The 17,242-nt window shown below is 39.7% G+C and overlaps 1 protein-coding gene across 1 annotated transcript; it reads right to left on the reverse strand.

Moving 5' to 3' along the window:
- Window positions 1–6,115: 6,115 nt before the first annotated feature.
- On the reverse strand, window positions 6,116–9,848 carry LOC121948235 (tubulin alpha-1B chain-like). The gene is made up of 4 exons (XM_042493576.2): window positions 9,634–9,848; window positions 8,632–8,854; window positions 8,398–8,546; window positions 6,116–7,214 (listed from the first exon to the last, which is right to left on the reverse strand). The coding sequence occupies exons 1-4, from the start codon at window positions 9,634–9,636 to the stop codon at window positions 6,234–6,236; spliced, it is 1,356 nt and encodes a 451-aa protein (XP_042349510.1). The 5' UTR covers window positions 9,637–9,848; the 3' UTR covers window positions 6,116–6,233.
- Between the last annotated feature and the right edge of the window lie 7,394 nt (window positions 9,849–17,242).

Below are 17,242 nucleotides of genomic sequence, written 5' to 3' on the forward strand. Positions count from 1 at the left end.
GGTCAAATAAAATTCCGAGGTTCCTTATAGTTGTGCTAGAGGCCAAGGTAATGCCATCTAGAGAAATTAAATTGTTGGAAAAAGGAGCTTCTGAGGTGTTTTGGGCCAAGAACAATAACTTCAGTTTTGTCTGAATTCAACATCAGGAAATTACGGCTCATCCAGGCTTTTTACATCCTTAAGACATGTTTGAAGTCTAGATAGCTGATCAGTTTCATCTGGTTTCATAGATAGATTATAATTCGTATCATCAGCATAACAATGGAAATTTAAGGAATGTTTTCTAATTATGTTGCCTAGAGGAAGCATATATAAAGTGAAAAGGATTGGTCCGAGCACCGAACCTTGTGGCACTCCAAAGCAGACCTTTGTATGTGGAGGGTTGATCATTGATGTGAACAAATTGGGAACGATCTGATAAGTATGACCTAAACCAGGCTAGTGACGTTCCTTTAAGGGCCAATTGAGGATTCAAGTCTGTGCAGTAAGATTTGATGGTCAATGGTGTCAAAATGCAGCACTGAGATCTAATAGGATTAAAACAGAGACCAGACTCTGTGTCAGAAGCGATAAATAAGTCGTTATTAATTTTACTAGTGCCGCTCTGTGCTATGATGAACTCTAAAGCCTGACTGAAAGTCCTCGAATAAACTGTTGTCTCGGAGAAAGTCACAGAGCTGATGAGCAACCACTCTCTCAAGGATTTTAGAAATAAAGGGGAGATTAGATATCGGTCTATAGTTAGCTAAAATCTCAGGATCGAGAGTGGGCTTCTTTAGAAGAGGTTTAATGACAGCTACTTTAAAAGACTGGGGTACATAACCTGTCAATAAAGACGCGTTGATTATATCTAATAAAAAGTTGTCTAATAAAGGTAAAACTTCCTTAAGGAGCTTAGTTGGGATGGGGTCTAGCAGGCATGTTGATGGCTTAGATGCAGAAACCAAAGTATAGAGTTGATGAAGGTCAATGGGGGAGAAATGGTCTAGATAAATTTCGGGTCTTGCTGCCATAATCAGGCTATCTGAGTCCGGGGTCAGGTCAGTTGAGGGTAAGAGGTGATGGATTTTATCTTGAATAATTATGATTTTATTATTAAAGAAATTCATAAAGTCGTCACTGCTTAGGGCTGAAGGAATACAGGGCTCTATAGAGCTGTGACTCTGAGTCAACCTGGCTACAGTGTTGAAAAGAAACCTGGGATTGTTTTTGTTTTCCTCAATTAGTGATGAATAATAGTTTGCCCTGGCATGGCGGAGGGCCTTCTTATAGACTTTAAGACTGTCCAGCCAGACTAAACGGGACTCTTCCAGTTTGGTCGAACGCCAATTAGAAAAGCTAATTTTCTTTGTTTCAATATCTTCTTTTTGAGAGGTGCAACACAGTCGAGAGCTGATCGTAGTGAGCCAGTAGCACTATCAACGAGACAATCAATTTGAGAATGACCTAAATTAGCAAGAGCATTGCCAGTCACTGTGAGACATGGTAATGAGGTCTAATGCAGAAGGAATCAGTTCCTTAAATTTAGCTACTGCACCATCAGACAGACATCTAGTATAGTAATTCTTGCTGAGAGGCGTGTAGTTGAGGAATTAAAAATTCTAAAGTTATTAACAAATGGTCTGACAGAGCAGGAATCTCAGGAAAGACTGAAAAATCTTTGATACTGACGCCATATGCAAGGACTAGATCAAGGGTGTGATTGTAGCGGTGGGTGGGTTTATACACTGACTGAAGCCAAATACATCCAAAAGCATGGCGAAAGCAGCACTAAGGCTGTCATTAATATCCATGTTAATGTTAAAATCCCCTATGATAATTACTTTGTCTGATTTAAGCACTAAACTTAATAAAAGCTCAGAGAATTCAGATAGAAATTCAGAGTATGGGCCGGGGGCGCAGTGCACTATAACAACTAGAATGGGCTGCAGAGTTTTCCAGGATGGGTGAGAAAGACTAAGAAAAAGGCTCTCAAATGAACTATAGTTTATCTTAGCTTCAGGATGAATTGCTAAGCTTGAATCAAAAACAGCAGCGACTCCCCCTCCTTGGCCAGTGTCTTAAGCAACATGACTATTTATATGACCAGGAGGAGTGGGTTCACTCAGGCTAACATACTCATCAGGACACAGCCAAGTCTCTGTGAGGTAAAATAAATAAATGTGGTCATCCAATATTAAATCAATAAAAAAAAAGATTTGGTTGATTGGGATCTAATGTTGAAAGTCCACAGTTAATTCTCCAATTAATGTAGATCCAGACTTCAAAGGTTTAATAACACTTTTTCCATCTATTTTTTCATGCGACAACTACTAATTTGGACAGCCCAAAACTATAAATTATTTTCTTAAACAGATTTATTGTAATTATTGGGTGTTTTTTCAGATCATTTCCTTTTTTTTCACTTCCTAATTTTCAAATTTTCTTTTACTTTTGACTGTTTCTTGTTAGTTTCTGGGTCATTTCAGCTGCTTATTAAAACTGTAAAAATGAAGCCAGGCCTCTTGAATAGCCCAAAAAGGTGCCACATCCAGAGCAACAAGACTATTATGACAAGTTGATAAGACGGGAGAGATGGATGAGGAAGAGGAGGAGAGGAGGAAAGAGACTCTTTTCCTCCAGCATGAAAAAGAGAGGGCACATACATGCTTAATTTTTCTTTGCCTGGATTTTCATTGACCTGTACAACTCTGGGATCACTGTGGTTTGTTGCATAAGTGCTTTACTGGAGTGTTTTCGACCCTAAAAGTACTGTGTGTGTGTGTGTGTGTGTGTGTGTGTGTGTAGTAAGGATGTCTTGGCCTACACTTAGAATAATCAGGTGCTACTTGTGAAGGCCAAACAGCATGGAATGTTGCTCTCAGGGGGAATCTAAGTGTTAAATAGCAACACAACCCTGGATGATTGCATTCACCTTCCTCAGCATAACCTCGCTCACACACACGCAGGCTATTACTCCCCTCCCCTGACACCTCCTGACAGTGCGTCGCCCCCACTTCGTCTCCAGCACAAAGGAATCTACACAGCACCTTAAAATGCATCTTCAAAGCTAATCCACTCCTCACATTGATTCGAGCCAGTTTTGTTCTCGCCAGCAGTCCTCTGCAGCGGAGGCCGGGTGGAATGAGAGGGAGGAAACAGAATGAGATAGCAACAGAAGGCGAGGGACATCAAAAGATAAATCAAGAGATGTGAAGGGAGGAAGGTGGTGGGTTGAGTCCTGCCAGCGCCACACCAGTGCTGATTGAGTACGGAGGAAAACACGTGAATCTCATCAGAGAAAGAAAAAAAGAAGGCATTAAGGAACAAAAAGACAGGGAGCCAGAGAGCAGTGACACGGAGAGCAGCGACACGGAGAGCAGCGACACCAAGATTCATCTCTCTTGTGGCTTCCATCTGACGCTTTTACAGAGCTCAACCTTCACTCAGAGGTGTCAAGCTGAAAATATCCCAAGATTATAAAACCCTGTCAAGGGCTCAGAGAATAGCTCTACCACTGGCTTCTTATGGGGAGACATGTAGTCACACAAGTTCTTCAGAAAAACACAAACAAGGTCAGTCACTGAAGCACTGCAGTACACAACCTTCATCCAAACACACGCATCCTGCTCCTTCACAGCATGGGGCAGGTTTCACACAAACTCATTTAGGACACTGAACAATGCCTCAAATTCAACTAAAAGGAATATATGAAACAGCAGATAAAATACTTAACATCAGATTTTTAGGTAAACACAGGTCATTGAAAGTCTGAAGATAAGCACAAGTTCCTTCCTCACTTTGGGACCTCATTTACACCTGGCGTCAACCACCACCTTCTCACCTATCGTCGCTTCATCAGTGGACTTACGCGTCTGCATGTTACACTCGAGGCACCCGATGCATCTGGTGTCAACATCCTGGGACCAATGCTGGGATGTTAACAAAAGCACATGGTTAGGTTTCGGTAAAAGCCTAATCCTCAGGGGACCAACCCCATATATATATATGTATACATATATATCCACACACATATACATATAGATAGGTGCCTCATACCCCTAACCCAAACACGTTTGGCCCCCCTCCCCTGTCCCCCCACCTGCACTCATATTGCAGATCCAGCTGGGCCTGAGCACAGTTACCTCTTGTACATACAGTCGTGAACTCTTTGCCGCCATTATTTAAAATGTGTGTCAAGGGGCGGCCTCTAGCTCAGTGAGTGGAGCATCTGCCTCATGTAGGCTTAGTCCTTTGCAGTGGCCCAAGTTACATTACAGCTTGCGGCCCTTTGCTGCATGTCATCCCCATTCTCTCTCCTCCTATGTAACTGTGCTGTAATAAAGGCATGAAAAGCCAAAAAGTATCTTTCAAATGTTTGTCGAGAGGAACGGTCGCATCGATTATACGTCATACACGCGTGTTGCATACCCGTGCTTGTGTTCTTGCATGAGCAAGCGTACCGTGCCGAAGCCCACCTCCTCCAACTGTGCCAGGGCCAAGGATCAGAGCATTCACTAGTCAAACCAACTGCTCTTTGGGGGTCAAATGTGCATGGGCACGGTACAGATTGCCTCGTGTGAGTGCGCCCTTAGAGAATGAGTGAAATCAGAGCAAGGCTGGTGCACCAGGCCCCCGAATCACTTAATCTGTCCCTTCACAGTTAATTAGCTACTTAGCTAATTAACTGTGAATAAAATGTTAAAAAATAAATAAATAAAGTTGGAACCTGAACTACTCAATAAAGGGCAATGTGTTAAATTTATACCCGAAATGGGCAATGTATATACAAACTGTCATTTGGAAATAAAAGGTCATAATTTATTAAGAAAAAATCATGAATTTTGTTCATTTAGCACAGATACATATGAAAATAGCAATAAACCGATTTATTGGTGCATCCACTTAATGCCCCACCCACCACAGCCTGTCACATGACCCAATCTCCCAGGATACACACACCATCTAAGGGCTAAGCAACAACATTGCACCATAAGTAAGTACTCTTACTCAAGTACTGGAACATTAGCCGACTTTAGTACAGTTTTGAGTATTTTACTTAGGTATTTCCATTTTCTACTGATTTACACTTCTATACAGTAATTCAGGGGAAAATATTTTACTTTTTACATCATTTCATATATTTAAAGCATGCATTCTTTGCAGTCACATTCCAATAAAATATATAATCAACCTTAAAATTATGTTGTTTTATCAGTGAAGATACAATACAGCTTTGTTGATCCTGTGAGGGAACATTTTAATCTACCAAGTGGTATATAAAGTAATTAGAATTAACCCCACGTGTAGCCACAACAGTCAAGTGATGTACACAATAATGGAGAAATAATTAGAATTCAATCATTTTGACCTCATAGTATGGCATTCAGAGATGTTATATTCTACAAAGTGAGTACTTTACTTTTGGTACTTTTAAGTATATTTTTATCTTATATTTATGACACCTCACACTGAGGCCTAAAGGGTACATATATCTGCAATATAAGTAGAATGTTTACTTTAAAGTCATTTTAAAAATAACATAAGGTAAAATTATTCACTTAAACTGCACATTTGGTTTCCATAAAATGAAAGAGCAAGTTTATGAGACATGTCATTAAGGAAGGTGAACACTCGAAAAATCTAGATTTATGTGTGTATTTTAATGAGTACCCCAAACTACATGTTATGCTGAATGGCCAAATTTAGAAAAATATAAATTGAGGACTGGATCATAAGGACTGATGCATTAGTGTGTTCATCACTTATATGTCGACAGTAAAGATGGACATCATTTTAATGACTTTATATACTGCTGCTAACTTACCTTTTAATAAAACAGCCTGACGTGCACATGAAGTGTCAGTGTATGATTAAAATCTGCAAAGTCAAGAAAGTTGTCAAATCGTTGCAGTGTACAATCTAAGTCAAAGTGTCAAAGTGTATAAAGTAGCCTAAAATGAAAATATTAGCTCAACTATACTATTAGGATTTCCTTATCTGATTACATTAAATGGACTAAACTCCTGACTAAAATGTATCTTTCTTTCTAAACCCCAATACAAAGAAAAACAAGACAGAAACAAATCCATAACAGTAAATACAGTTAATTTATTAAAAACAGTCAACTGACATTTTATAGGAGGTTTCTTCTTAACAGTCAAACCAAGGATTAATACACAAACATTTGATTTTGGAACTTATTTAAGAACACACAGAACCTTTCCCTTTAAACTAGCAGGCTTTTTGCTCCTTTAATATTCCTCTCCGTCCTCCTCTCCCTCACCCTCAACGGAGTCGACTGCGACCTCCTCATAATCTTTCTCCAGAGCCGCCATGTCCTCTCTGGCCTCAGAGAACTCTCCCTCCTCCATCCCCTCACCCACATACCAGTGAACAAAGGCGCGCTTAGCGTACATCAGGTCAAACTTGTGGTCGAGCCGAGCCCAGGCCTCTGCAATAGCAGTGGTGTTGCTCAGCATGCACAGAGCCCTCTGGACCTTGGCCAGGTCTCCACCAGGAACCACAGTGGGTGGCTGGTAGTTGATGCCCACCTTGAAACCAGTGGGGCACCAGTCCACAAAGTGGATGGTGCGCTTGGTCTTGATGGCCGCAATGGCAGCGTTGACGTCTTTGGGCACCACATCACCACGATACAAAAGGCAGCATGCCATGTATTTACCGTGGCGAGGGTCGCATTTTACCATCTGGTTGGACGGCTCAAAGCAGGCGTTGGTGATCTCGGCCACCGTCAGCTGCTCGTGGTAAGCCTTCTCAGCGGAGATGACAGGGGCATAGGTAGCCAGAGGAAAGTGGATTCGGGGATATGGAACCAAGTTGGTCTGGAACTCTGTCAGATCCACATTGAGGGCGCCATCAAAACGAAGAGACGCAGTGATGGAGGACACAATCTGACTCATCAACCGATTCAAATTGGTGTAAGAGGGACGCTCGATGTCCAGGTTCCTGCGGCAGATGTCGTAGATGGCCTCGTTATCCACCATGAAGGCACAGTCAGAGTGCTCGAGGGTGGTGTGGGTGGTCAGGATGGCATTGTAGGGCTCCACCACAGCCGTGGACACCTGGGGAGCTGGGTAGATGGAGAACTCCAGCTTGGACTTCTTGCCGTAGTCCACGGACAGACGCTCCATCAGCAGGGAGGTGAATCCGGAGCCGGTGCCACCCCCAAAGCTGTGGAAAACCAGGAAGCCCTGAAGGCCAGTGCACTGGTCAGCCTGAGGACACAGAGGGACACACACAGCACATGTGAGATACTGTTATGTCACATGTTACATTTATTACAGTCAACTTTGCACATTTCATCCTCTTCACTTCAAACACTGGAGCTCTTTTCATTCTTGATTTTTGCAGTACTCTAACTATTTTTGTTTTGCATCAAAATACCAAGGCATATTTCTTTAATGTGAAAAACTTCTCAGCAATAAACCTGATTAATTAAGATCAGACTTCATTGTAATCCTTCTACATACAGTGCAGTACATCAGGTACAAACAATACATTAACAAATAAAATTATTGGAATATTAATATTGTAGAACTAAAGTTGAACTTCTGCTCTGAACAGGGTTCCTACAACTTCAAGAAAATAAATTAATACTTTTTTAATGCCACTCAGGATGAAATCTAAGTGGTGTTGGGGGTACATTAACCAACCTTTGTAAAATAGAGTTAAGGATCATTTGTAACATAGAACATTACATTTTTGCTCCAGTGAAAAAGTTACATCTGGTTACAACTCTGAAATGCCTTACATTTACTGGTGAGTTTCACCACTGAGTTTGTCTGTCACCCTGTATGTGGGACTATTCCACTGCATTTATTCCTGTTATCAAGAGTTTAACCCTTTGAAACCCAGAGCAACATCACTTTACTTGTGCTGCTTTTAGATGCCCGTCACAAATATTAGAACCTTTGAATCATGGGGGAATAAAGGAAACGAGCAACTTGGCAAGAAATGTTGCACATATTGCAAGAAATAAATAGAAAAATTGTGTTTAAAAAGCTCAGGGAAAAAAGAAAAAAGCTAAGGAAAAAATAGAATTATAATTATCATGAAAACATATTAAAAATTATGTCAGAGTTCTCATAATTTTAGGCAGTTTTCCATGTAGTTTCCTTTTATTGATTTATTTTTTGTTTTGTTTTGTTTTGTTTTATACAAACAGGTAATTTTCTTGTTCTTTTAACTAATTTCTTGCAAATTTTGTCATTGCTGAATTTTTTGCTTATTGCCTTCTTCCCATGTTTTTTGAAAGAAATCAAACACATCTTCTCAGGTTACAAAGGGTTAAGAAGAGGGTTTCAGTAAATTAAAAAAAAAATGTTACCTACTATTCTGAGATTTAACAATGTAATGTCAGAAAATAGCAACTCAGGAACTTAGACTGAATGTACCCACCAGTTTGCGGATCCTGTCCAGCACCAGGTCAATGATCTCTTTGCCAATGGTGTAGTGTCCACGGGCGTAGTTGTTTGCAGCATCTTCCTTGCCGGTGATCAGCTGCTCCGGGTGGAACAGTTGGCGGTAGGTCCCAGTGCGCACCTCATCTGTGGAGAATAAAAATAAATGAGAGGAGAAAAACTACACAAATGCAGCAGTTTTACTTAATAAGCAGATTTAGAGAGAGTTTACCAACGACAGTGGGCTCCAGGTCAACAAAAACAGTTCTGGGGACATGCTTTCCAGCTCCTGTTTCACTGAAGAAGGTGTTGAAGGAATTGTCACCTCCACCGATGGTTTTGTCACTGAGCATCTGTCCATCCGGCTGGATCCCATGTTCCAGGCAGTAAAGCTCCCAGCAGGCATTGCCTATCTGGACACCAGCCTGACCGATGTGCACTGAGACACACTCACGCTGGAAGACAATTTGTAATATTTACCATTAAATATTGCCAGACATCTATATTTGAACCATATCTAATGATTTTAATTATTATGCATTATTTTCTTTAAAAAGTCTACTTTAGTTTTTTTTTTCTTTTTTTAGTGATGTATTCTTCATCTCAGTTCTCATTGTATGTGATTTTATTGTTAGGTCTGATTCACTTTTATGGTCGGTCCTTCCTATCGCCGTTTTCTACCACCCCCTGCCCTCTCATAAATAACAAACAGTCCCTAAAATGTACTTATAAAGGAGAATAGTGCGTTGAAAACATTTCACCATCAAAGTTGTGTGATAAAACAAAACTTTGGTGGTATAACTGTCATTTTTAATCCAACACAGTTAGAGTTCATTTAAATGTAAGAACGGTGAAAAAGACCGTTATGGCGCTCTGGTGGCCTCTTCAAACTGACGGTAACCGCAGGAAAGTGTCGGGCTGAAAGCTCACCAACCTTCGGTGCTAACGGGTTCAATGTTCAGAAAAAGGAAGCGGGAAAAATTAATCAAAAATGGAATTTATTAACCTTAATTTGGACTTTCAAGTTACCCTACAATGACCCATTAAACGAATAAATTTGGTTAACGGTCACAAACCGTTAGCTTATTTTTCAAATTTCGGCAGTTTAAGCTACTAAGCTAAATTGATACCGCCTAGTTAGACTGCACTGCCAGCATGCGACACATTTTCAGACCATTCAATGGGGTTAAATCGACAAAAAATAAGTAAATAAAAACTATATTTTGATACTCACCATGTTATCTGAAGTTGGAAAGTATTTTAAAGTTTGTATTAAGACGGGGTAGAGGCAGAATTTCCTCTGGGGGAAGACCGTTGGGCGTCCAGTATCACAAGAAAGCACATTACCGCTAGATGGTCTTATTTATATTCTTCCAACGGCGGAAAAATTCTGCTCAATCCGATTGGTCCAAAGTCACGTGAGCTCGCTTCCTATTGGTTGAAATCAAGATGAACTGAATTGGTCATATGCGTACGAGTTTTGTAGGAAAACTGACAAACTATAAATGACACTTTATAAACGTTATAAACGGCTCTTTTTAACTGTTTTGTTTTGTATCATCTATATTTTAAACACACCAGTCTCTTAACATAGTCTGCTAAATATAGTTAATTCAGAGTCACTTTTGTGTTAAGACTGTCATTTTAATCCTTAAATGGTTAGGCACATATAGATATTTTTGAAAATTAGTTTATTGCTATTTTCTTATGTCTCTGCGATAAAATAACAAATATCACCTTTTGTTTCCAAAGTACAGTTGGTATCTCCAGAGATGCATTGCCCTTTTTGAACAATGTATTAGCTACTTTCTTCCTTTTTTTGCATGCAATTTTTTAAAAACTGAAAAAACTAAATGATTGTTTTTTTTTGGTTGGGAGACTGGGTCATGTGAGGGGGGACAGATCCATGGGGGGGAGCGGTATTATGTGGATGCACTTTATATCATGAGAAACACTGATGGAGGAGATCATGGATGTATTACAGTGAAGTCGGGAGATGGTTCAACTATTCAGGTCATGTGATGTCATGCCAATATTGATAAAATGTTCTCAATATTGGTAGCAAAATTCAAAATGTAATCCTAAGTGAAGGTCGATGGTCATGAGGCAAGTGTTGTTGTGTTTTATACTTATTATATTTAGTTATTTTAAACAATGTTTTTTAAAGGATTATTTTATATGCTCTTGTTGAAAAACAATGACTTTCATCATCAAAACTTTGATGATTAGGCATTCACTGTCATTATCCAGGCGGGTGCATTGCCCAGATAAGGGTAAAAAATCAGCAATAATCACTCAGATATAGTTATGTTTTAAGGCCTTTTAGCTCTGCAGATAATCAATCATATAAGAGTGTGAAAGATTGATTGCTTTTGATTTTTCATTCTTGTTGTTTTTCTGCCTGATGGTACATCAGATTTAGAAGCTGCTACACCAGTTTGCTTCACTGCAGCAGATAAATTCTCCACTCCTAACTACGACTCTCCATGGTAGGATATTGATAGTGCAAGGACACCACAGCAAGGGGCATAATCTTCAATCAGACTAACTCCGACTATATAGCTACTGTTTCCATCTATATGTGTGTGTGTGTGTGTGTGTGTGTGTGTGTTAATTATAAATATTACAATAATTATAGGTACTATACTATATGCATATAGAATTGGAATGTAGTTGAATCAGCCAGCCTGTTCTCATTCCAAACCCATAAAACAGCAAAGCTTTGACAGTGTTTTTGGTGTAAGTTTGCCAAAAGGCACCTTGCATGTGCACATGAAATACAGCTGGATGGCATCAATGGAGAACACAGCAGGACGGAACCGCTCGCCGTGCATGCATGAACAGGTTGAAATGCTGGTGGTAACAATATGATAAAAGGAGCACGAGGGTAGGAGGGGCAGTGGATGGGCCCAGCAAACCGGGACCATTATGCAAGAGTCCAGTGTTGGCTTTCCAACTGAATGTGATGTATTTTTTCTACACCTTACCCTTTGTCCTTTTTGCCTCAACCTAAAATCTGTTGGCAAATCCTAAGCATGCACTTTTGCTGACATCCCAGCATTGGTTGTCATGTGCTTTTGTTACATAATCCCACCATGTACTTGTGTTGACATCACGGTTGCTGGATCCCCGAATGTCCACAGCAGATGCAGATGATACCTAAAGCATAATATGTAGACACAGGACTCCACTGCAAAGCGGTAATATGTGACAACTTGGGGTGAGAATGTGTATTTGATTTAATTTAGTGGATATCAGCCTCACAGTAATATGTTGCTTTAACAAAGAACACTGTGATTCTGGCCATGATATTATATAACCGTATTGAAAGGTGGGTGAACCCTGAACTCTAGTCAGTCAGCCCCCTTGAGGCAACCACTCAATATAATCAATCAGCTGCATGAATGTGTCAGCTTACATTTTCACCCCTTTTTTAAACATCACTGTGAAACTGTGTGCAACAGTGTTTACAATAATTGCCAGGTTAGAAACAAAACTGGAAGTAAAAGATCAGGTTACACATCACTGTTACAACCTGCAGAAGGAAAGATTTTGTCAATCACTACCACTCCTTTCTGACGCGTTTTTAGCTCATCTCTATTTCCATGTGAGCAGTGAAAGGTTGGGAGCAGACCCCAGACACTGGAACAGATGGTAGAGGGTCTGTTTGAATCCTGCAGAGTCTGGAGAGCAGGCAGCCAGTCACCTCCAACGCTACTTTCTTCTTTCCTCTCTATATTTCACCCTCCTTTTGACCTCTCCTTTTCCTGTCTTTTCTTTCTTTTCACTTTTCTTCCACTCCCTTAGGCAGCACCTTCAGTCCATCAACACCTCCTCTTCACGGAGAGAGGGAATCAATAGCACTCAGGCTCGGGCGGTGGAGGAGGCATCGATTGCTCGGTCTCGCCGACTGCCCTTTCTCTGTCTGTTCAGTAAGCTGGAGGGGAGGAAGTTTTGAGGGCTGTTTTTATGTCAGGTGGACATTTATCTAATTTTGGACCTCCAGAGATGCAGCGAGGCAATGTTACAAACACTTTTCTCCACGCTGAATTTATCCATGGGAACACCAGAGACACTGGCCTCACAGAGCAGCAGTAACTCACACTGGTTAAAAGTATTTAAATAAGAAAATACTGGATATGACAATTCCCCAGAATTGTATGCTGTTGGTAATCACTGGATTGTTGCTGTAATTACTGAGCTTCAAAAGAATCCCCAGGGATCGTGAAAATGTGAAGTGCAACACATTAGTTTGGCTGATGCCTCTGTGATCAGGACAAAACTAAGATCATCTCTGCTTAGTTAGCTATATCATATCATCACAGGAACACGGAGGAAGATTTGGAGACATGCTTTAAAAACATATGCTACATATACATACATATATATGTACAATGTCTGACCAAAGATTATGCCCTTGCTGTGGTGTCCCTGTATGCTATATATATGATACATTTTTCCATTTTCAGCCCCCTTTAGGCCATTTCTCATTTGTTTTTGCTTATTATAAGTTTTTTTTTTTTGTTACTTTTTAAATAATTTTTGGGCCATGTTTGATTATGTTGCTGTATCTGTATCATACGTATGATGTATTTCTTGTGTTATTTTATATCCACCTCTGACACTACAAAACATGACAGCGTTTGCATGACAGTCTGCAGAGGAACCTCTTCAAAACAGAAGGTTTTTTTTATGTTGAGAATCCGGTGCTCAGCCTTCTTCAGACTTTAGTTTGTGCATTAATTCTCTTCATCCTCAGTGTCTGTGTGTGCACACGGCATTGCGGTGTCATGGCTTTGACACTGCTTTAACTTTACAGTGGGATTTATCATTATAACAGCACAGGTGTGAACAATTCTGGGGTTTAAGAACACATTTTGAATAAGACTAAAGAACAAATTTAGGGAAAAACGTAGGAAGCTCATGGTTAAGGAGACCCATTACGTTTGTCCTCATTTTGCTGCTGTCAAGTGCTTTGCATTATGGCTGACATGACCCAAGATGACCAAACTCTCCACATTATTAAGCCATATGCATGGCTGAATATCTGGAATTACTAATTAGAATAGTCAAACGAGATTACTATTCAAAATGAAAACCATGTGGAGAGCTTTAAGCACTTTTTTCTCCTGGTCCATATTTACACAAAACTGGCATTTGCTCCTCAAACTCTTCAAACCTCTTTCTTTTTTAATCTAAAGCTCAACCTTTATGTCTCATCAAATGTCACTAGTGTACAACTGATGAAATAAGGGGATGAATGTCAGGATATGATGGAGAAAATACTACATTTATTTAAAAAATATGGGCTGGCTGATGGAGTACAGCTCCATTCAGGTTTGGACTCAGTTCCAGCATTGATCCTTAGTGCCATCTAGTGTCCACTTCCATGTAGGACACCTGACACCCACACTGAATATTAAAGGCCTGCCCTCACATCTTTAATATCTCCATAATAGCTGCCACTGTGGAACATCATTAATTCATCAAAGTGATTTCCATTGCAATTGCCTTTTAAAATAAAATTGAGTTTTCATTAATTTGGGATTTTGTTTTGCTCTTATTTAAATTAGGTGCTAAATTCTCCTGTCTAATCCATCTTAGCTAATATTAGCACACACAAATCCAAGCTCTGAGAGTGTGTGCACGAAGAGACTCAGCTTAGATCCCTACTTAAACTACATTTAGGAGGATAAAAGCCCTGCTCTGGGTAATAACCCAGAAATATTACTGAGACTGGACAAATCAGCCTCTGACTAAAAATACACACACACACACACACACACACACACACACACACACACACACACACACATATTCAGAGAGGCACACACATGCACAAATATTTAACACACTTGGCTTTTGCTTTCTCAGCAAGACTTTGTCAAATGAGGTACAAAACTGCTGAGGAAATGGTGCGCTGTGTTTCAGGTCTTATCATGCCTCATACATTATATGTCAATGGAAGTCATAACCTTTCCTTCTCACATCTCCATATAGTGTGATATCAGCGCTGAGCAGCAACTTCTATTTCTGTTCTGCATCACTGAGGCACTTTGGTGCAGCTCTCTGTAAAACCTCTGCATTTACACTTTATTGACTGACTATGAAGATTAATTTCACGCCCCCGAATGCTGCTCTCTTCCTTTTCTCAGCGGACAACTCCCGGTTTATTCTGGAGACAGAGGGTTTTCTCAGCTACAGAGAAACATGTTTCCCTCAGTACAAAATGTTAAACCATGTAATCCTTTTTCATTCGCTGTGAGACTGGAAAGGAGTACAAACTAAACAGATGCATAAAAAGTACTTTGATTTAACCATTTGAAACCTGAGCAAATTGACTTGATTTGAAGAAATTAACCAAAAATTAGCAAGACAGTTTGAAAAAGAAAAAAGTATAAGAAAATTACCAGAAAATAAGTAAATAAATGAATGAAATTAAACTGAATAAATTTTTTAAAAGAAAGGTAAAAAAAACCAAACAAACACAGAAATGACCTGGAAAAGTGCTTAACAATGATAACACGATTTTGAATATGTAATTTTGTAAGTATAGATGATAATTATAAGTATAGGTTTTTTCTACCTTTTTTCTCTCATCCACTAGAAATTTTACCTTAGCTGTTTAAAAATAATTTTCTAAATACACAATGTTTTTGCAAGTTGTGAAATATTTCTCATCAAGTTGCTCATTGCCTTTTTTCCCATGTTTTTGAAAAAGAAAAATTACTCAATTTGCTCAGGGTTCAGAGTATAGACTGGGTTCAGAGTATAGTGCACACCTCCTATCACTCTCCTCAAGCAAGTCCTTTTCACATCATCAGCAGGCATCTGTGAACACCATGACTTAGGAGGCCACTCGTCCCAGCAACGTTCCTTGTTAGGTGTTATGGAAACCCCCGGCACTGCCGGGGGTCCTGTACTGAGGGGGGCGGGGGGTGGTAACCAAGCGTTGCTTGTGCATCTTGGCTGAAGCCAACAAGCTATAGTGCAGCAATAGTGGAAACAGACGCATGTCATATTACAATAACAATACAATTTTCAAATGCACTATATGATGATATTGAGGGTGTTGATGAGAGTCTCATGCATATATTGATAGGGAGGTGTCCAAAGGCAAGATCACAGCATCGGCGCAACCAGCACCAGACCATGATCAGGGCAAGCAGGGGGTACAGTATCAGTGTAGCCACAGCACGAGCACAGCCAAAGGTCTTAAGTCTACCCCTAAAAGTAGAAACGGTGTCTGCCTCCCACAACTGGAAGATGGTTCCATAAGAGAGGAGCGTGGTAACTGAAGGCTCTGGTTCCTATCCTGCATTTGGAGACTTTAGGAACCACAAGTAACCCTGCATTTTCAGAGCACAGTGATCTTGAGGGTTGGTAAGGAACTATGAGCTGTGACAGATAGGATGGAGCCTGAGCATTTAGAGCTTTGTAAGTAAGGAGAAGGATTTTAAATTCAATCCTGGATTTTACAGGGAGCCAGTGCAACGAAGCTAAAACAAGAGAAATATGGTCCCTTTTCTTGGTTCCCATTGGAACATGTGCAGCCGCGTTCTGCACCAGTTGGAGAGACCTAAGAGATTTGTTGGGGCAACCGAATAATAGGGAATTACAGTAATCCAGCCTAGAGGTGACAAATGCACTAATGTACTAATGTACTAATTTTTCAGCATCTGTTTGGGAGAGGATATGACTAAGTTTTGCGATGTTACGCAAGTGAAAGAAAGCCGTCCTTGAAGTTTGTTTTATATGGGAGGCAAAAGATAAATCTTGATCAAATAAAACTCTGAGGTTCCTTACAGATGTGCTAGAGGAAATTGTACAAAGGGATTTAAAAAAAAAAAAAAAAAAAAAAGTAGAATATGAAGCTAGATGGCATTTCATTGATTAGAAAGCTGGCATTATATGACCACCAGATGGAAGCACAGAGACAGGAAAGAAAATACTGCCTACAGCAGTAACTGAGGAGGCACTGTCCCTGATGGTTCCACACTGGAGGCTGCTGATTGAGCAATTTAGAAACAGTATAATTAAATTGTGTGTGACCATTTCTGACAGTTAGCTTTAACACAAAGGCATAACAGAGACAATGTTTCCAAGTAAAAAACACATAAATAAAATAAAAATTTTAAAAAATGTATTTAATGGGAAATTGCAGAAAGCGTGGGGTCCTTTTAAGAATTCCAGAACTGACTTTTAGGTGCATCTTAATTAAGCTGAACACTATGGTGTAATAGTGCATTCTCAGAGCACAGTGCTCTGGAAGGATAATAGGGAACTATGAGCTCTGAAAGATATGATGGCGCCTGACCATTCAGAGATTTGAAAGTGAGGAGAAGGATTTTAAATTCCCACTAACAAAGATTTTAACACATTTGTGACCAAAATGTGAGAGATTATTCTCAGTGCATTAAAAAGTTTCAGTTCTTTAACTTAAATCTGTGAAAAATTAAGCAAAAATATTTTTTTTCAGTGTACATACTGCAGTAAAATCTCTCCTATTTTTAAACAGCAAAATGATGGCCTGCTTTTATTTAGAATGTCATGTGTATTTTGGAAGCCCACGTCAAACCATGCACACAGGCTATTAGTTATTCAGCGTAGTTTATCAATTTGCGTGAACAGATATTGGTTCCCATATTTTCTTCTACCACATAATAAAGAGTAATTTCAACATCTTCTGCCTGCTGCTTGACATTTGCTAATGTGAGTTGAAACAAGATCAAGCTAAAAGAAAAAGAAAAAGAAAGAAAGACCCATCAAGTTTTTTGTGACCATAAGTGACCAAAAAGTGGTAATCTGATTAAATAAGTAAATACAAGGATATGTACTTTAGC

This window comes from Plectropomus leopardus, chromosome 8, assembly GCF_026936395.1.
Source record: "Plectropomus leopardus strain MGB_pleo_1.0 chromosome 8, ASM2693639v1, whole genome shotgun sequence".
NCBI lineage: Eukaryota > Metazoa > Chordata > Actinopteri > Perciformes > Serranidae > Plectropomus > Plectropomus leopardus.

What these genes read in the sequence shown, in the direction of transcription:
- LOC121948235 (XM_042493576.2), bottom strand. An exon ending in CCTGGAGCCCACTGTCGTTG is followed by an intron (nt 8,547 to 8,631) that starts GTAAACTCTCTC and finishes TATTCTCCACAG; the next exon opens with ATGAGGTGCGCACTGGGACC. An exon ending in TGGACAGGATCCGCAAACTG is followed by an intron (nt 7,215 to 8,397) that starts GTGGGTACATTC and finishes CTGTGTCCTCAG; the next exon opens with GCTGACCAGTGCACTGGCCT.